The sequence below is a fragment of the Macrotis lagotis genome, chromosome 1, assembly GCF_037893015.1.
Source record: "Macrotis lagotis isolate mMagLag1 chromosome 1, bilby.v1.9.chrom.fasta, whole genome shotgun sequence".
Taxonomy (NCBI): domain Eukaryota; kingdom Metazoa; phylum Chordata; class Mammalia; order Peramelemorphia; family Peramelidae; genus Macrotis; species Macrotis lagotis.
In genome coordinates, this window is record NC_133658.1 from 870,758,513 (window position 1) to 870,774,993 (window position 16,481).

General features: G+C 45.5%; 1 protein-coding gene across 3 annotated transcripts in view; it reads right to left on the reverse strand.

Moving 5' to 3' along the window:
- Window positions 1-515: 515 nt before the first annotated feature.
- ALPL (alkaline phosphatase, biomineralization associated) overlaps window positions 516-16,481 on the reverse strand; it is a 53,766-nt gene continuing 37,800 nt past the window's right edge. For all 3 annotated transcript variants that reach the window (XM_074218204.1, XM_074218206.1, XM_074218205.1), the window contains exons 7-12: window positions 12,430-12,573; window positions 10,494-10,563; window positions 5,664-5,798; window positions 4,107-4,298; window positions 2,179-2,298; window positions 516-1,915 (exon numbers count right to left, since the gene is read on the reverse strand). In XM_074218204.1, coding sequence (XP_074074305.1) covers window positions 1,644-1,915; window positions 2,179-2,298; window positions 4,107-4,298; window positions 5,664-5,798; window positions 10,494-10,563; window positions 12,430-12,573 — 933 coding nt within the window. In that variant the 3' untranslated portion in view covers window positions 516-1,643. The remainder of the gene's footprint in view (window positions 1,916-2,178; window positions 2,299-4,106; window positions 4,299-5,663; window positions 5,799-10,493; window positions 10,564-12,429; window positions 12,574-16,481) is intronic.

The following is a 16,481-nucleotide window of genomic DNA, read 5'->3' on the forward strand; positions in this document are numbered from 1 at the left end:
AAGTCTTTTGTTATTCAAAAGCTTATTCTTTAGAATCCCATCGCCCCATGGCAGAAGTCGAGATCTCTAAGGCCAGGTCCACTATGGCTCCTCTTCCCCTCCTCCTTCTCCCCCACGCCAGTTTTCCAGCGAGAGATCAGAGACTTCTAATTGCCGTTTACTGTGACATTGCTTAAATCAAATCTTTTTTCTTTGGGGGGAAAAAAAGAGGTAGTTGACTTCAAAGGTGATTTCAAAAGGTTCTCCCAGATCTAAGAATTTAGGAAACTAGGGCTTGGGAAACTGACTCACCAACCATGGGCTAAGCCCACAACCCCAGGACTCCCCTTCCCTGGGGGGGCAGACTGACCCTATTGTCATGGCAACCACCCACTCCCTCTTCTCCTGAAAAACATAGGCAGACCTGGGAGAGGAGACTGTTTTTCCTCTCCACTTCACTACCCACAAGGACTGGGCTCTGTTCTCAGAACATTTTGGAAAAAAAATTTTATTTAACAGGATTTTGTTGGAGATTAAAAATGGCAATAACAGCAACAAGGAAGAGAGACGGCTGTCCCAGAAGCCCTGCCCCATCCCTGTTCCTTCCCCCCCCAGCTCAGCGTCCCCTGCCCCTCTCTTGCCATGCCGGTCATACTGAGTCTGCCGGCTCTTTGTTAGGCTGAGGGTTGGACCCATGATGGGACCAGAGTTGGGGGGAAGGGGAAGGAAGAAGGGGAAGTTTGTCCCATTAGAGAACTGGCCTGAGTCATTGCAGGGCCAGAAGTCCCACTTCTCTCCTCCCCTTAGTCTTAGCATAGCTCACTTCCTAGGGAGAATCGCAATGAAGGCTGGAGGAGCTAGACCTTGTCCTCCCTGCCCCTCTCTTCCTGGAGGTGAGACTGGGGCATAAGGGCAAGAAGATCCAGGCTGTGGACCTGAAAGTCTACAGGTAGAGTGAGACTCCTGTTCCAAATGGGGTGAGGAGGAAGAAGGTGACTCCCCAGGACAAGGGTGAGGAATCTGTTACACTTGCAATGTGGTGAGGGAGAAACCATCAGCACCCTCCAGGGCAAGAGAAGAATATCTATTTTCCAAATAAGGGACTCTGGGCATTTCCCCAGGTCTGTGCTTTTTCCCAGGGAACAACGGGTGTGAGGGGACCCATTTGTCAAAGTCATCGTGCCTGTTGGGTTCACTTTTTCCTCTGGGGTAGTTGTAGGCAAAGAAATAGCAGGTGCCAGAGTGTCCGGACCCTGCCTCATGACCCGGCTGAAAGATGACCAGATCTACATCGCTCCCTGCTTCCCCTCATAGGGAATTCTGTAGCTTTAAAGTTCATGCCCCAGAGGGAGAGCAGTTGAACCTCAGACTTTGGTTTTTGTGGGGTCCCCTAAGTTCCTTTTAGGTGTTGGATGTCAAAGTGGAGCATGGAAGCCTCTAGCCATGGGCAGCAGTAGGTAAATGGCCTTCAGCCACTCCCACCTGACCACTCTGCCCCATGTTGACATGGGACATTTGCCCTGAGGTGCTCCAGAAGCAAGGTTGATGATGGGGATTGAGGCTTCAGGCCCCAGTGAGCATCAAGGGCAGTGTCAGAAAAGGAATCTGGAGCCCCAGCTATGGGAGGGGTGTGCCGGCTGTCCTGAGCCTGGATAAGGCTGGTCTTAGAAAAAGAGGCTGAGCAGGAAGAAAATGGTGAGAAAGCCTGGGAACAGTGCCAGTTGTGGGGCTACCCCGGCTGATGAGGGTAATTGGCAATGGTCTTTGTTGGCCCCAATGCAGGATGCGTAGGCCATGACGTGTGGAATGTAGTTTTGTTCATGGACGCCATGCAGGAGATGAGCCATGGGGCCCTTGGCAAACACAGCCACATCTTCACCCCCGTGAGTTTCATGGCGTAAGGGCACTGCTGACTGGGCTTGGTAGTTGTCATGAGCTGTGAAGAGGCAAGATTGAATAGTGAGGAGTGGAGACTGGTATAACCATCAAGAAGGGCCAAGAGAGTGTAGAATTTGGAATTTCCCCAATCTTTGCATGAAGGGAAAGATAGCTATGTTCAGACTCTGTGGAAATTACCCCTCCTCTAACCCACTTCACCACCTTCCATCTCACCTCTCAAAACCTTCATCTACCCTCAGAGTGGTGATACACCATCTTCTGAACCCACCAAGGGAATCCCTTCTCAGACATGGGACTTACCATAGTCCACAGTGGAAACATTCTCCCTCTCTCCAGCCACCACCTTATAGCCAGGTCCATTTCCATACAGGATAGAGGTGAAGGGTTTCTTATCTGTATCACTCAGCATGGGGGCAAGCCCTGCAGAGAGAAAAATTCAAAGTTACCAGAATTCCTAGGCCCAGCTCCTCTGGTCCCAATTCCTCCTTCAGTCACCCTTCACCTTCTCAGCCCTTTCTCCAGATCATCCCAATATCACCATATCGGTTACTTCTAAGTTTTCTTCCTCCACTTTTCCATGTCTCCATCTCTCTTCCCCAGCCTCCACCTAACTCACCCAAGACAAGGGGAGCTTTCTGTTCAGTCCTGTTTAGTTCCACCCTCCCAAAATGTATTGTCTCTCCCTGCTAATGTAAGCTTCTTGAAGGCAAAGAGTCTTTCTTGCCTATTTGTATCCATAGTATTTAAAAAGAGTGCTGGGTGGGGTGGCTAGGTGGCACAGTGGATAGATAGAGCACTGGTCCTGGAGTCAGGAGGACCTGAGTTCAAATCCGGTCTCAGACACAATAATTACCTAGCTGTGTGGCCTTAGGCAAGCCGCTTAACCCCATTGCCTTGTCAAAAAAAAAAAAGGGAGGGGGTGCTGGGAACATAAAGAAGGTTTACTAATATTCATTCACTCATTCATCTTTCCCTTCCTCCTGTTTGATCTCTTTCCGTAAACCAAGAGTTACTCTGGTTTAGCATCTATTCTTGAACTGTCTCTATATGTTGGGTATCCCTGGATCCTCTTTCTCCATAGATTCCAGTAAGATTCCAATCTGGATGGGCCCTTTAGATACCCAGTAGTCCAATTCCCTCTATTTTTGTTGCTGGTTTTTGCCTTTTTGAAGGCTTAATGACAAAGTTTCTTATACACTATGATGACTACTAAGATAACAAGTAAAGAGGTTAGAGAATGAAACAGTAAATTAGCAGCACTGGATCTCTTAGGGAATGCAAGGGGAATGACAAGTCTTTTAAGGAAAAAGAACAGAAATTTTGAGGACTCTTGGGCCAGTCTTTGGAAAGGGGTGGAAGTAATTCCCACCATATATCTGAAAGGCCTCTAAAGAGGTCAAGACATTTACATTCCAGTAAGGCCTTTGGATGGGTATGTTTCTTTACATTTTAGTAGAATGCTTGTTATTGAAAGAAACTAAGGCCTTTATATTCTAGTAGGATCGTTGCTATTGATTTCTAGGAAAGTGACTTTCATATTTTAATGGGATCTTTGTTACCCAATATGGGAATAAAACTGAGATGCTGACTTTTTAGAAGGAACTTTGTGGCTCATAAATGGAGCTATTTATCCAGATAATAATCAATCCCCTCATTTTAGAGAAAACTGAAGTTCAGACAGGGATTTGTCCAAGGTATGTGCAAGTGGGGTGTAACAGTTGGGGGCTCACCCTTGGACCTGTTACCCAATTCAACCTAATAATCTCGTTACTCTTTTGCTGACTTGCAGGCTGGAGAACAAGAGGATGGCAAACTCTTCAAGAGCAGGGTTTGGATCATCCCTACCTTGCCTGGCTTTGGATTCTCAGCACAAAGCCAAAGGCTATGCATGTGGCTATTTAATTAGCTATTGGATTGAATTAGACTCTTAGGATCTGCAGCTGGAAAAGACTTTAGATTATCCAGCTCCCTCATCTCACAGATGAGAAAATAGAGTCCAGGAAAGGGAAAGAGGTTCCCAAGGTCTTACAGGGAGGAAGTAGCTGAGCTTCAATATGAATCTGAATTTAGTGCCCTATTACCATTAAAAAGGGGCAAGACTGGGTCAGCTGGGTTAAAAGCAAGGTCAGGACCCCTTCGTTTTTCTCTTGAACCAGTCCCTGTGACCTCAGGACCCTTCCAGACATCCCCAGTGGCCCATAGGTATCCTTTGACCTAGTCCAGCCTACCAAAGATGGAGTTTCCTCGGGGGGTGTAGCCACCAAAGGTGAAGACATGGGAGTGGTCTGCTGTAACCACAGTCAGGGTGTCCTCCAGGGAGGTCAGGGTACCAGCATGCCCGATGGCCCGGTCCATCTCCACAGCCTCATGCAAAGCTTGTTTGGCCTTTCCCTCATGATGGCCATGGTCAATTCTGCCCCCTAGGATATTAAAGGAAAGAGATGAATGAGGATCAGGAGCCCAGAGAACATCTGTTGCCCTAGAGGGCCCCTTGTCCACCCTTGAAGTGCCATCAACTCCGGAAAGGAAGGAGGAATTCATCTCTTTGAAGAAATCTTCCCTAGCTAGTTCTCTGTCTTGTTTCTGAATCCTTACAATTCTTGGAGTCCTTAGAAATTAGATAACTAGTGCTGGAAAGGAACTCTTTCTAACTCTGACATCCTGTGTTTTAAGGCTGCTTCCAGATCTGATATCCTATGTTCTAAAGTTGCCTCAGCTCTGACATTTTATGTTTCAAGAACCTTCCTAGGGCAGACACTCTGTGTTCTAAGGGGTCTCCTAGCTTTAAAAACTTAAGATTCCAACAAGTTATTTGCCCAGAAAAAGGGAACTATTCTCCCAAGAAGAGTTAACATCCACAAGAGTCTTTCAGATTTTCTTTTATCCCAACTCTGGGCAGAGGCCAGAGCTAACCCTTCACAATGTTCTTATGCTGATCCTCAAGGCCTCCCTTCTGCCTCCTTCTGCTGCTCTCAGCCTCTGGATAGGACCGCCAGGCTCCAGGCGGCCTGGCCAGCCCAAGGAGTTGGTCCAACAGCGGTTGAGCTGAAAGGGCCTGACTCCCTTTGTTGTGGTCTTCAGCTCCAAACAGGGCCATGTTGGCCCTACATTCCTGGCTCCCACTACAAAAGGGGCCATATTCCCTTAGGAGACCCCTTCACTCAACCATTGGTTCAACAGAGGTGGGAGGATTCTGTGGCCAGAGTTGAAACCACTGAGCTTAGCACTAACCCTTCGGTTTGGGTAAAGAGCCAGCAGCCCAAGTGGCCTGTCTTTCTGACAGGGCCCAGGCACAAGAGGGAGGTGACCAGTCATTCTTGTTAAGTACACCTTAAGTTTCCCAAATAACACAGCCCAACCTCCTTTACCATGCCCATTGGGCAATCCAATCCCAAGCACATGGTAGTTATATCCTAGGCTTAAAAGAGTAAGACTTGGAGTGGGAGCTTTACAAATCCAATCTTACTGAGAAAGGGGTTGATTTGCAAACAATATGGAAATTGATCTGATAGGAGCCCATGGGACCATCTCTAGGGATTTTAAAGTTGAATCAGAGCTAGAAGAGACCTAAAACACAAGGAGATTTTTTTAAGGTGGACAATCTTTGTGCCCTGAGAACACACATTGCCATTTTAGGAATTGCCTCCTTCCCTTCGGCCACTCCCTGCTCTGCCTAGCTCATTGAACTTCTAACAAACTAGTACATGGAAGGTGCCTAATAACTGCTTAATAAGTAATTTTGATTATTCAAGTACAAGGATGGAAGGGCTTCATGAGGTCCCTACCTTCTACCAGCAGGAAAAAGCCCTTGGGGTTCCTTCTCAGGATCTTGATGGCCACCTCCACCATCTCGGTCAGCGATGGATCTGTCTGATTATTTCTGTTGAGTTCATAGGTCATATCCATTGGTTCAAAGAGTCCTAAAAGAGGATGACAATGGTTAGCTCTGGGCGAATAAGGAAAGGGAGGAAGGTAACAGATGGAAAGGACAGTACAAAGATGACTGGGAATTATTGGACACCTGAGCCATCAGTATCAAACTTCCCTTCTCTATTCAGAGACTCTGAACTCACATAACACATACAATGTAGTGAAGAACATACCATCAGTGTCAGGTGAGTGAGTGAATGATAGGGGAAGGTGTCTGATCCCACATTACATGATGTGTACAGTACATTAGGATGGGGTCCTGTATTGCCCCTTCTACTTCTTTGAGAATATCTTTCCCAATCTTTCTTTCTCTTTCTCCCATTCTCATGGTCTAGCCTACTAATTCAGGCCCTTGTAAGGTCTCACCTGAATTAGCACATTAACCTTCTAAGTGTTCTGCCTCCAATCTCACTCTCCATTCTCCATAGAACGGCCAAATTCATATAACCAAGGCAGAGCCCTGACCATATCACCCTTCTGCTCAGTCTTTCTTTTTTACCTTTGTGATAAGATATAGTCTGGCATTCAAGATCTTCACTTTCTAGCTCCAATTTACCTTTTCTACTTTGGTTTCACATATTTTGTGATGGAAACAATGTTCTTTCTGAGTCTCATCCTCTCCTTTCACCCTACCATACATTCTAGGGTCATTACTCCACCTGGTCCACAGGCAGCCAAGTGGCATAGTGGATAGAGCACCAGACCTGGAGTCAGGAAGACATCTTTAGACACTTACTGTGTGACCCTGGACAAGTCACTTAACCCTATTTGCCTCTGTTTCCTCATCTGTAAAATGAGCTGGAGAAGGAAATGGCAAACCATTTCAGCATCTTTGCCAAGAAAACCCCAAATGGGGTCACAGAATCAGAGCAACAACAAAGAAGCCAAACACAACACTTAACATCTACACCCCAGCTCCAAGCTGAATGCAAGGAGAGCAAGAGAAGTGTTATTTTTTTTTTAGTTTACCTAACATGTTGATGGGCCAGTCTTGCATGTACAATATATGTAATACCTAGATATAGAATACAGAGTACAGAGCACAAACTGGGTGCAAAGTATGGTCTGAATAGCACAACATTATTGGTGACTATCTAGTCTATTAAGTACAGTTTAATCGGCACAAAAACAAGGTCCTTGTCCTCTTATTTATCTCCTATATGGAAGTTGGAAGGAAGAGAAAATAAATGCCTATTAATTAAAAACTAGAATAAAATCAAGACAAAATGGTTCTTCAAGGGGCGGCTAGGTGGCGTAGTGGGGGCGGCTAGGTGGCGTAGTGGGGCGGCTAGGTGGCATAGTGGCTAAAGCACCAGCCCTGGAGTCAGGAGTACCTGGGTTCAAATCCAGTCTCAGACACTTAATAATTACCTAGCTGTGTGGCCTTGGGCAAGTCACTTAACCCCGTTTGCCTTGAAAAAAAACCCTAAAAAAAATGGTTCTTCAGCCTCTGCTTGAATCCCGTTAGTGAAAGGAAACTCATTACCCTATTGAGGCAACCCATTTCCAAAGCTGTTATAGTTGGACAGTTTTTTTCCCTATTTATGATTTGGCAGACTCCCCAGTCCTGCTCCTACTTCCCTCTGGGAGGCAGCTATAAAGGCCAATTCTTTCTCCAACTCCTTGAAGATAGCTATCATGTATAAAGACCTTGCTGAGACTAGTTCAGGACTTTGGAATGAAGACATTAGGGACAAGTGGGAGAGGAACAATCAGCCTTTTGTCCCCTCCTCTTGACAGTAGGTGAGTCCAGGTTCTGGTCATCATCATAAACGTGAATAAGAACGTGTAAACCTGACCTTACTATCACACGCCCAAGTTAAAGCATCTCGGGTCTATAGTCCAATACGCCATTTTTCAAAGAAGAAACAGATCCAGAAACTGATTAACCCAGGGTCCCACAGCTGGCCCTTGGACTCCACTGTCCCATGCCCCTTGCCCACAGAGGATGGTTTCTTCATGCTTTGTTGCTTGGCTACAGTATAATGGACTGACCTCCTTGTGAGGGGGACCTAAGTCATCAGTGGCCCTGGAAGTTAGGCCTTAAAATCTTTCAAGAGAAGCAGCAGACACTTTGGACAAATCATTTTACATGGCTGGCCTCAGCTACCTCATCTGTAAAGTGGGAATTGTGATGATCTGACCTCACATAGATGTATTTTAAGGAAAGTAAAGATACAGGGCACCAATGTCATCATTGTTCTTCTAATGCTGAAATTAGTTTTGCCAAAGACCTTGCTAGGACCTGCTCAACTCCAAGGAAGTATGATTCATAGGAAACTGTGCTGTTGGTCCTGGGAAGGATGATCATAGGACTTAAGAGCTGGAAGGGGATTTAAGAGAGGCCGCACCCCTCCTTTTACAAGGGAGACTTGCACAAGATCATGTAGGAAGCAAAAAATAATCAGAATTAGAACTCGGATCTTCCTCCAAGTCTAATTAAAACATTCTTTCTCTGCCACATGGTGGGATGCCTCCTGAGCCTCCCCATAGCTCATGAACTTGACTCCCTTGGATACAACAAGCTGCCTCTGCTCCACCTCCTGGAGATTATTCTGTCACCTTTCCCCTCCTTGTATTTGAATGTTCAAGGCCTGGTTCAAGATTCCTGACTGGCATGGAGCACTATTGTTCTATTAGAAACCAGGAGGAATGGGAATTCAGGGAACCCTGGAAGGATTTGCATGAACTGATGCTGAGCGAGATGAGCAGAACCAGAAAAGCATTGTACACCCTAACAGCATCATGGGGGTGATGATCAACCTTGATGGACTTGCTCATTCCATCAGGACAACAACCAGAGACAATTTTGGGCTGTCTGCAATGGAGAATACATCTGTATCCAGAGAAAGAATTATGAACTTTGAACAAAGATCAAAGACTATTACTTTCAAATTAGAAAAAAAACCTGTTATCTTATTATGTAATTTTACTATCTCATACTTCCTTAAGGATATGATTTCTCTGTCATCATATTCACCTGAGATCAATGTATAACATGGAACCAATGGAACCAATGTATAACATGGAACAGAATGCCTTCAGTAGGGATGGTGGTAGGGAAGCAAGCAAGAATGGGGGAAAGGAGCAGTTGGGTGGCACAGTGGATAGAGCACCAGCCCTGGAGTCAGGAGAACCTGAGTTCAAATCCAGCCTGAGATACTTAATAATTACCTAGCCTGTGTGGCCTTGGGCAAGCCACTTAACCCCACTGCCTTGCAAAAACCTAAAAAAAAAAAACCAAACAAACAAAAAAAGAAAGAATGGGGGAAAATTGTAAAACAAAATAAATAAAATCTTTCAAAAAAAAATAAAAAGTAGAAAAAAGATTCCTGACTGATTAGTCTCCTCTCAAAAACCCCATGGGAAGCGAGCAGTGGAGAGAGTTAATCTTTTATATTTTGTAAGGGACAAGGGCCCACATATGATCCCCCCCCCAGTCTTTGACCTAGGAGTCAGAAAGCTATTGATGACTATCATTCCTAGGGGAAGTCAGTTCTGTAGCATTGGTTTTATTAGCTCTCCTCTGGCACCCTCTGCCTTCTATTTAGAAAAATCACTTCCCTTTCCCTTCAGTACCCTCCTCAAGAAAATGACAGTCCTAAAATGTCCAAGAACAAAGGGAATTTAGAAATAATCTTGCTCAATCCTTGCTTGACCTAGAATTTCCTCTCCAGCATTCCCAAATGAGTTTAACCCTTTCAGGCATGATCTGCGTTCTAAGAGACCTTGCACCTTATTACATTTGTTTCCTACAACTCCTTCTAGCTTTCATTTTCTAAGTTCTAAAGTTCCTTCCAGTTCTAACATTCTAAGTTCTATGATCTGCCCCATTCCAGTTCACCATTCTTTTCTAAGGTTCCTGAGCTCGGAGATTTCTTGACTATTTGAAATTTTTTTAGTTTATTTTTTTCCAATTTCATCCTGTTCCTCCTCCCTCCCCAAAATAGCAAGCAATCTGATATAGGTTATACATATTACATGACTCTCTCCAGGCTGTCATTGGAAGGAAAGAGATGGCATTTAATACTTGAAGGATCATGAAAATCCCTGAAAGGAAGAAAGGGGCCAGACCTATTCTCCCCCTTGGCTTCTATCCGAGAGCAGGGATTAGTGATTAGAGAGAGGTAAACTGCATCTTGAGGAATTAGTCGGTTTGAATCCCCAACCCTTTTGCTCCTTACTTCCCGGGTCACTGAATTTTTCTGATCAATCTCTCATCTGTAAAGTGAGGGGGCTTAGGAGATCCCTTCTAGGTCTAAATCTCTACTCCTAAGAACTAGGGGGATGGAGCAGTTTGGTAGCACAATGGAATAGGGCACCAAGGCTGAAGTCAGGAGGGCCTGAGTTCAAATTCAGCCTCAGTCACTAGCTGTGTGACCCTGGACAAGTCACCTAACCCTGTTTGTCTTAATTTCCTCATCTATAAAATGAGCAGGAAAAGGAACTGGAGGAAAAGCCAAACTACTCCAGTATCTTTGCCAACTCCATCATGGATTCATTGTTAATGACTGAACATAAAACTAGGGAGATACCTCTGAGCTCAACTATGGGATGGACTCTTTCTACTTACATATACTAGACCTCACTCGCAGCTTAATCTCTTTGTTCAATTTCTCCAATCCTGAGGAACACAGAGAGAGCCCAAAGGCAGGGGCTATGCCCTTACACTGTCCCCTACTCACCTAGGAGGAAGTCCACCCGGTTCAAGTCCAGTTCAAGAAGCTGCTTACGGTTCCAGACATAGTGGGCATTCTAGGAGAAAAAATATTAATGTTCATAGGCAGGCCAAGAGCTAGAGCCCCCAGGGTCAGTAGAGAAATTGGCCAGGCCCACAGGATGTCCCCCTGGCAGTCATCACCTCGAGCACCTGATGAGAACTCAACTGGCTTTATATGAGGACTTGTCTGAAGTGTGACTTATGTGGTATAGTTATGGGAAGCTGAAAGGGTCTTAGAAAAGAGAATGTCCAAGCTGGGAGGCTGTTAGAAAACAGTGTCAGAGCTAAGAAGAACCTTAAAACCCACGTCAGGTGAGAGGACCCTTAGGACACAGAATGTGTCCTAACTGAATCTGGGAGGAGCCTTCCGTGCTGATCTCCTCCCTAATTTTACAAAAGAGGAATGAGGCCCAATGTATACAATCACTACATGCTTGAGCCAGGACTAGATTAACCTGATTTCTTGATTGTCAATTCAGGTAACTTTTTTTTCAGACCATTCAGAAAATATGGGTGCTACTCATGGGTTTAGAGGAAGAAGGAAGTAGGGGATATATATTAATTTTAAAAAATAAGTCATATGCAAAACCCATGCAAATCATTTTCCCTTACATGTACTAGTTCCACTTACCATCCTGTCTCTTCTTTGGCCTAGGAATTTCCTTACCCTATAGGAGAATTATTTCCAGGCATGTGAAGCCCTCCCCCCTCTTCAGATGATTGAGTACCCATCACTGGCCTTCTCTCCCCTAACTGGGGAGGGGAAGGAAAAAGGGGGGATCATGCCAGGAACAATTAGAAATATAATCCTGGAAGGACCATCTGGCCACATCAAAACTGTTCCCACCACAGCCACTTACCACTGTCTTCAGCAGCTTTGACCACAGTCATTTTCAGACCCTGATTCTTGCCCTTCCCCCTTCTTCTTGGCTCCCCTCATGCCCACCCAGATGCCTGGGGAGCATCAGATTTAAAGGGCCAGTTAACTTCCCATGGCTCTCATGGTGGGACTCTTGGGTGGTCACCTGAGGCTATCTCACTGGGAGGCTAGGTTCTAGTGGGAAAGTTTCATAGGAAAATAAGGAACTTGAGAATCTTACTCAGAGTTCAGAGAGAGCCTAAGGATCACAGGCTCAAGAGTTAAGAAGGGACCTCAGAGGTCATCTAGTCTATCCCATCATTTTATGGATCTGGAAAAGGGGAGCCCCTCCATCCACAATATCCTCAGGCTACTTTTCCCTCCAGAACACTAGGTCTGCCACCCACTAAGTTGAACTTCATGGAACTTTTTCCCAAGGAGTGGAATTTGGGATTCTTGGCCATTAAAAAGCAACATGGTAGAGCAGAAGGAGCTCTGGGTTAGAGAGGCAGAGCCGAGTTGAAATCCCAGCTTCACCACTAAGCAGCTATGTGACCTTAGGCTGCCTCAATCTGGGCCAAACCACTCTGGAAAATGATGGGGTTTGACTAGATGCTTGAGGTCTCTTTCTTGCTCATCCTATGATCTAAATACACTTCTAGCTGACACGTTCTAAATGTCTTCCTAGCCCGGTTGTATGCTAAGGTCCCATGGGATGACATTCTTTATCCAGTTTCCCCTTTGGATCTAATTAAATGTAGGTAGGGTGCTGAGGGAGCACCACCTCCCCCAGCACCATTAATGTCTACAAGGATTTTATAATAAGATATGGGTCTAGGGGGCCTGGAGACTGGGGCCCTTGGGCAACAGCCCCACTTTGTTGTTATTTTAATCTAAATCCCCCTCTTATTACACCACTTTCCCTCTTTTCAGGAACCTTTCTCTCTGGATGACTCAATCCTCATGACCCGATCCTTTGCTTTGAATTCTAGAGTATAATCCAGCCTTAGAAATACGATCCTTCACCCACTGTCTTTGGTACCTTGTTCCGAGGCTTCTTCTCCTTCCAGACATTGGTGAGGATCTGCCCGTCCAGCCTTGTCCCTCTTGCCTTCTCATCATCCCCATACTCCACATCAGTTGTGTTCTTAGGAAACATGTATTTCCGACCTCCACCCATGATCACCTAAACAGAAAAAAAAGAGTTCTCAGACCCTAAATTGGAGGAGGAACTGCTCCTGGAGCTTCATGTTTGTTGACTGATAACAGCTCCAAGAGGGTCACAAACAGTCTCATGGAAGAAATGTTGCTGCATTTGATTTGGGTTCTGCATTGATAGAAGTTTTCACCTAAAATTTCCTACACTCACGAATTCATTGTCTTGGTAAAAACCAAATACAACCACAAATATATGACCAAGATCCTAATTAATACTAATAAGAGAAATGCAAATTGAAACCACTCAGCAAACAGACAATCTGTGATGAAAATAGAAGAAAAAGTCAATGTTGGAAGGGCTAGGGAAAGATAGGTACACTGATGTTAAACTGAATTTCAGAAAGCAAATTAGATATGCTCTCAGAAGGCAGCTAAAATGTCTGGGCTTTTTGACCTAGAGGATCCAGGGTAGTACAAGGAATGAAATACATGCCCCTTCATAGTATTCTACCACTTGAATTGGCTGTATGACCTTTCCTAAGTCTTGTCTGGGGCCTCAAGGTGTCAATTTGGAAGAGAAAAAAGGATGCTTCTCCTGGTGAATGGGAGGATTAATTAGATTGTGCATCTATGGTCAGCTGGAGGTAAATAGTAGTTATATGTGTCTTGCCCTACTTCCCACAATACACACTCTCATACACTTTTATACATTCACACTCTCACACATCTCCCCAATTCAACTTAAAGGACAGCTAGGGTAAGATAGCATTCAAAGGACACGAAGCAAAGGGGGATGCAAGGGATGACACAAGACACCAAACCTCCAAATTCCCAACTAGAAAACCCCAGCTCTGGACTGGCTTTCCCATTACCCTCTGCCTTGGGAGTCCTGAACCAGGGAGGTCTGAATGGGCAGTCTGGCTTCTGACCAGAGCCATCCCCACCACAGCCCTGGGCAAACAGCAGGCACCCCCATCAAGAGGCGTGGAGGGGAGGGCGAGCTAAGGACATGCTGTCTGTTTATCAAAGCTACCCTAATTTTATCCCACCACCGCCAGTCATCCATGGGGATGACAGACGAAGGTGCGGGAGTGTTTGTTTTCCTTGGGAGTTAGTGTTTGAAGTTCTGACTATTTTTAACCTGTGGAGAAGAGCAAAACAGTGACCATGAGCAATGTGAAGTTTGCTGGTGTCCTTCTGTCACCGGCCCGGCCCCAAGTCCTAGGGCATGGGGCCCAGGACGTTGCCCCCAAGTGACACCAGCCTGGATAGAGCCAGGAGGAAGACAGATGGCTAAGCTTGGCTATCTTCTTGTCCTCCTCCTGCTCTGACTCTCTTGTTTGGGCTTAAAGACCAAGGGCTAAAGTAGACTGGGTTTCACAAGATCCTTAGTTAGAGCTTGGGAGAAGGACTTTCAACATCATCTGGTCAAACTTTTCTTAGTTCCAGAGAAGGAGTCAACCTTAAAATGGCAGGTCTGCTGTGGTGTAGAACAAGACTACAGAGTCCCTCACAGTTTGGGGACACAAAAGTAAAAATCTTCTGCCTAATAAGTGTTTTTTTGAATTTATTCCATTGGATATAATGAACCTCAATTTTCTCATCTGTAAAATGAGAGGAAGGAAACTAATACTTCTTCAGCCTTGTCCAATTCTTTGACCCTATTTGGGATTTTCTTGGCAAAGATACTGGAGTGGTTTGCCATGCTCTTTGCCAGCTCATTTGACAGATGAGGCAACTGAGGCAAATAGGGTTAAAGCGACTTGCCCAGGGTCACCTAGCTACAAGTGTCTGAACCTGGATTTGAATTCGGGTCTTTCTGATTCCAGGTTGCCCTGAAACTGTTAAAACTCATTCCTCATGACAATCTCTCCCCATATTACAGAAGCTAATGTCCATCCCCAACTCTCTGCAAGGAAGAAGGGAGTCTGGGACAGAGAAACAGGACCAGTATGGCTTCCTAGTGGACACCTGACCATTAAACATTGTAGACTCTCAGCCTAGGCCTCAGGAACCAGAGGGTTGGCAGGGAGAGGGAATGTGTCTCTAGACCCCAGTTCTTCCCATCCTCATGGAACCTTTGGGATCTTTATGGCAACGGGGCCAGCCCTGAAAAATGAACCCCCCAATCTGTTCCCACCACACCATCATTCCTTCCCCAGGCAGAGTCTTCACACAGGCTCATTAAACTCCCAAATCACAGAGTTGATGTTTGGCTTTCGGGTTTGGTGTTTTTTTTTTTTAAGCAAAAGATATTTATTTATAGGGCGGACACCAGGATTTCTGTTTCATCCACAGCCTGGGGACTAGGGAAATTGAGGGAGGTGGGAAAAGGCTAAAAGAAAGGAGAAAGAAAAAAGATCAAGAGGAGAGAAAAGAGGAAAGAAGAGAGGGAGGAGACAAGAGAAGGGGAGAAACTGAAAGAGCACTGGAGAGAAAAGATGAAGGGAGAAGAGAGAAGGAGATGGGAATGGGAAGAAAATCATAGGATATGGGGAGATGGGATTTGTCCAGCCCGGAGGGTAAACCCAGTGCCAGTTACTGTCCTAAGTACTTTACAAATATTCAGCAACTCACAAATAGGAGCCATAAGCTCCATTTTTATAGTTCAGAAGACTGAGGCAAAAAAAGTTAAGGGATTTCATGTCTGAAGCCATATTTGAACTCCTAGCCCTCGAATCTACTTAAGGCCAGAAAAAATACTAAGTAGTTTCTCGACTCATATCCATTGATTCTTTCCTTGGGACCCCACTGTCTCAACGTAAGATCATAGATACTAGAGATCTTAGGTTCTCTCCAGTCCAACGTACCAGGTGATAGAGATGCCATGCCTTGGCTGCCCAAGGTCACCCAGAAAACGTGGTCAATGTGGGATAAGCCCACTTGTCACATTTCACCCCATTTAAAGCCAAGTCTCTGATGCTAGTCCATTCTTTACACGCCATCCCATTTTTGCCATGAACCCAAGGGGGTTGGTTAGGTCATCAAGCAGTCCCACCCAGACAGAGCCAGGTCCCAGCCTGCTGGGCTGAAAATCCAGTTTGCCTGTACCCCCCACCCCACCCCAGATCTGCTAAGCTTAGATAGGCTCCAGATTGCTGTTTACCCCTGGCCCAGCCCCAGGGCAAATCCCCTCAGTTGCCTCTTTCCCTTTAACCTCAAATCCTTTAATAGCCCAGGTGGCTCTCAGATCTGTATGGGGAGCCTGCCCAAGCTTTTCCCATGTCAGGCCCCAGTGGGGGGAGGGACAGGGAGCCCCACCCTACTTTCTGAGGCCCCCAGAAAGGCTGAGTGCTAGCCACATCCCCGGCCCCAAATGATAAGGTCCTGGGACTTGTTTTGCCCTGATGGTTCCCCCTAAACCAACTGTGGTCCACCCACCTGGGCCACCAACTCACCTGCTCCTTCCCCCCTCAAAAGGCAGCCTAGTTAACATCAAGTGAAAAGGGAAGCTTATTCATCAAGAATATATTAAAAGCTCCTACCCCTTACTGAGGAGATATTCTCTGGAGTCCTCTAAGACACCTTTAGACAATGAAAAGCAGGAGACTTGGGTTCCAAACTTGCCTTGACCACTAAACTGGCTGTATGCCACCATCTCTCTGTCACCAGTTTCAATGAGGATCCCAAACAATTCTAACATTTTGTGTAAATCTTTCCCATTTTTTGTTTTGGTTTTGGTTTTTGCAAGACAATGGAATTAAGTGACTTGACCAAGGATGCACAGTTAAGTAATTATTAAGTGTCTGAGACTGGATCTGAATTCAGGTCCTCCTGACTTCCCGGCTCATGCGCCACCTGGTTTCTAATACATTTTATATTCCTTCCATATTCACTATTCTATGCTCTCTTCCCAATTTGACATTGTAAGGCCCCACCCAACTAAGATGTTCCACATTCTAAGAGCCTTTTCAGAGGACCTTTGACATCTAGTAT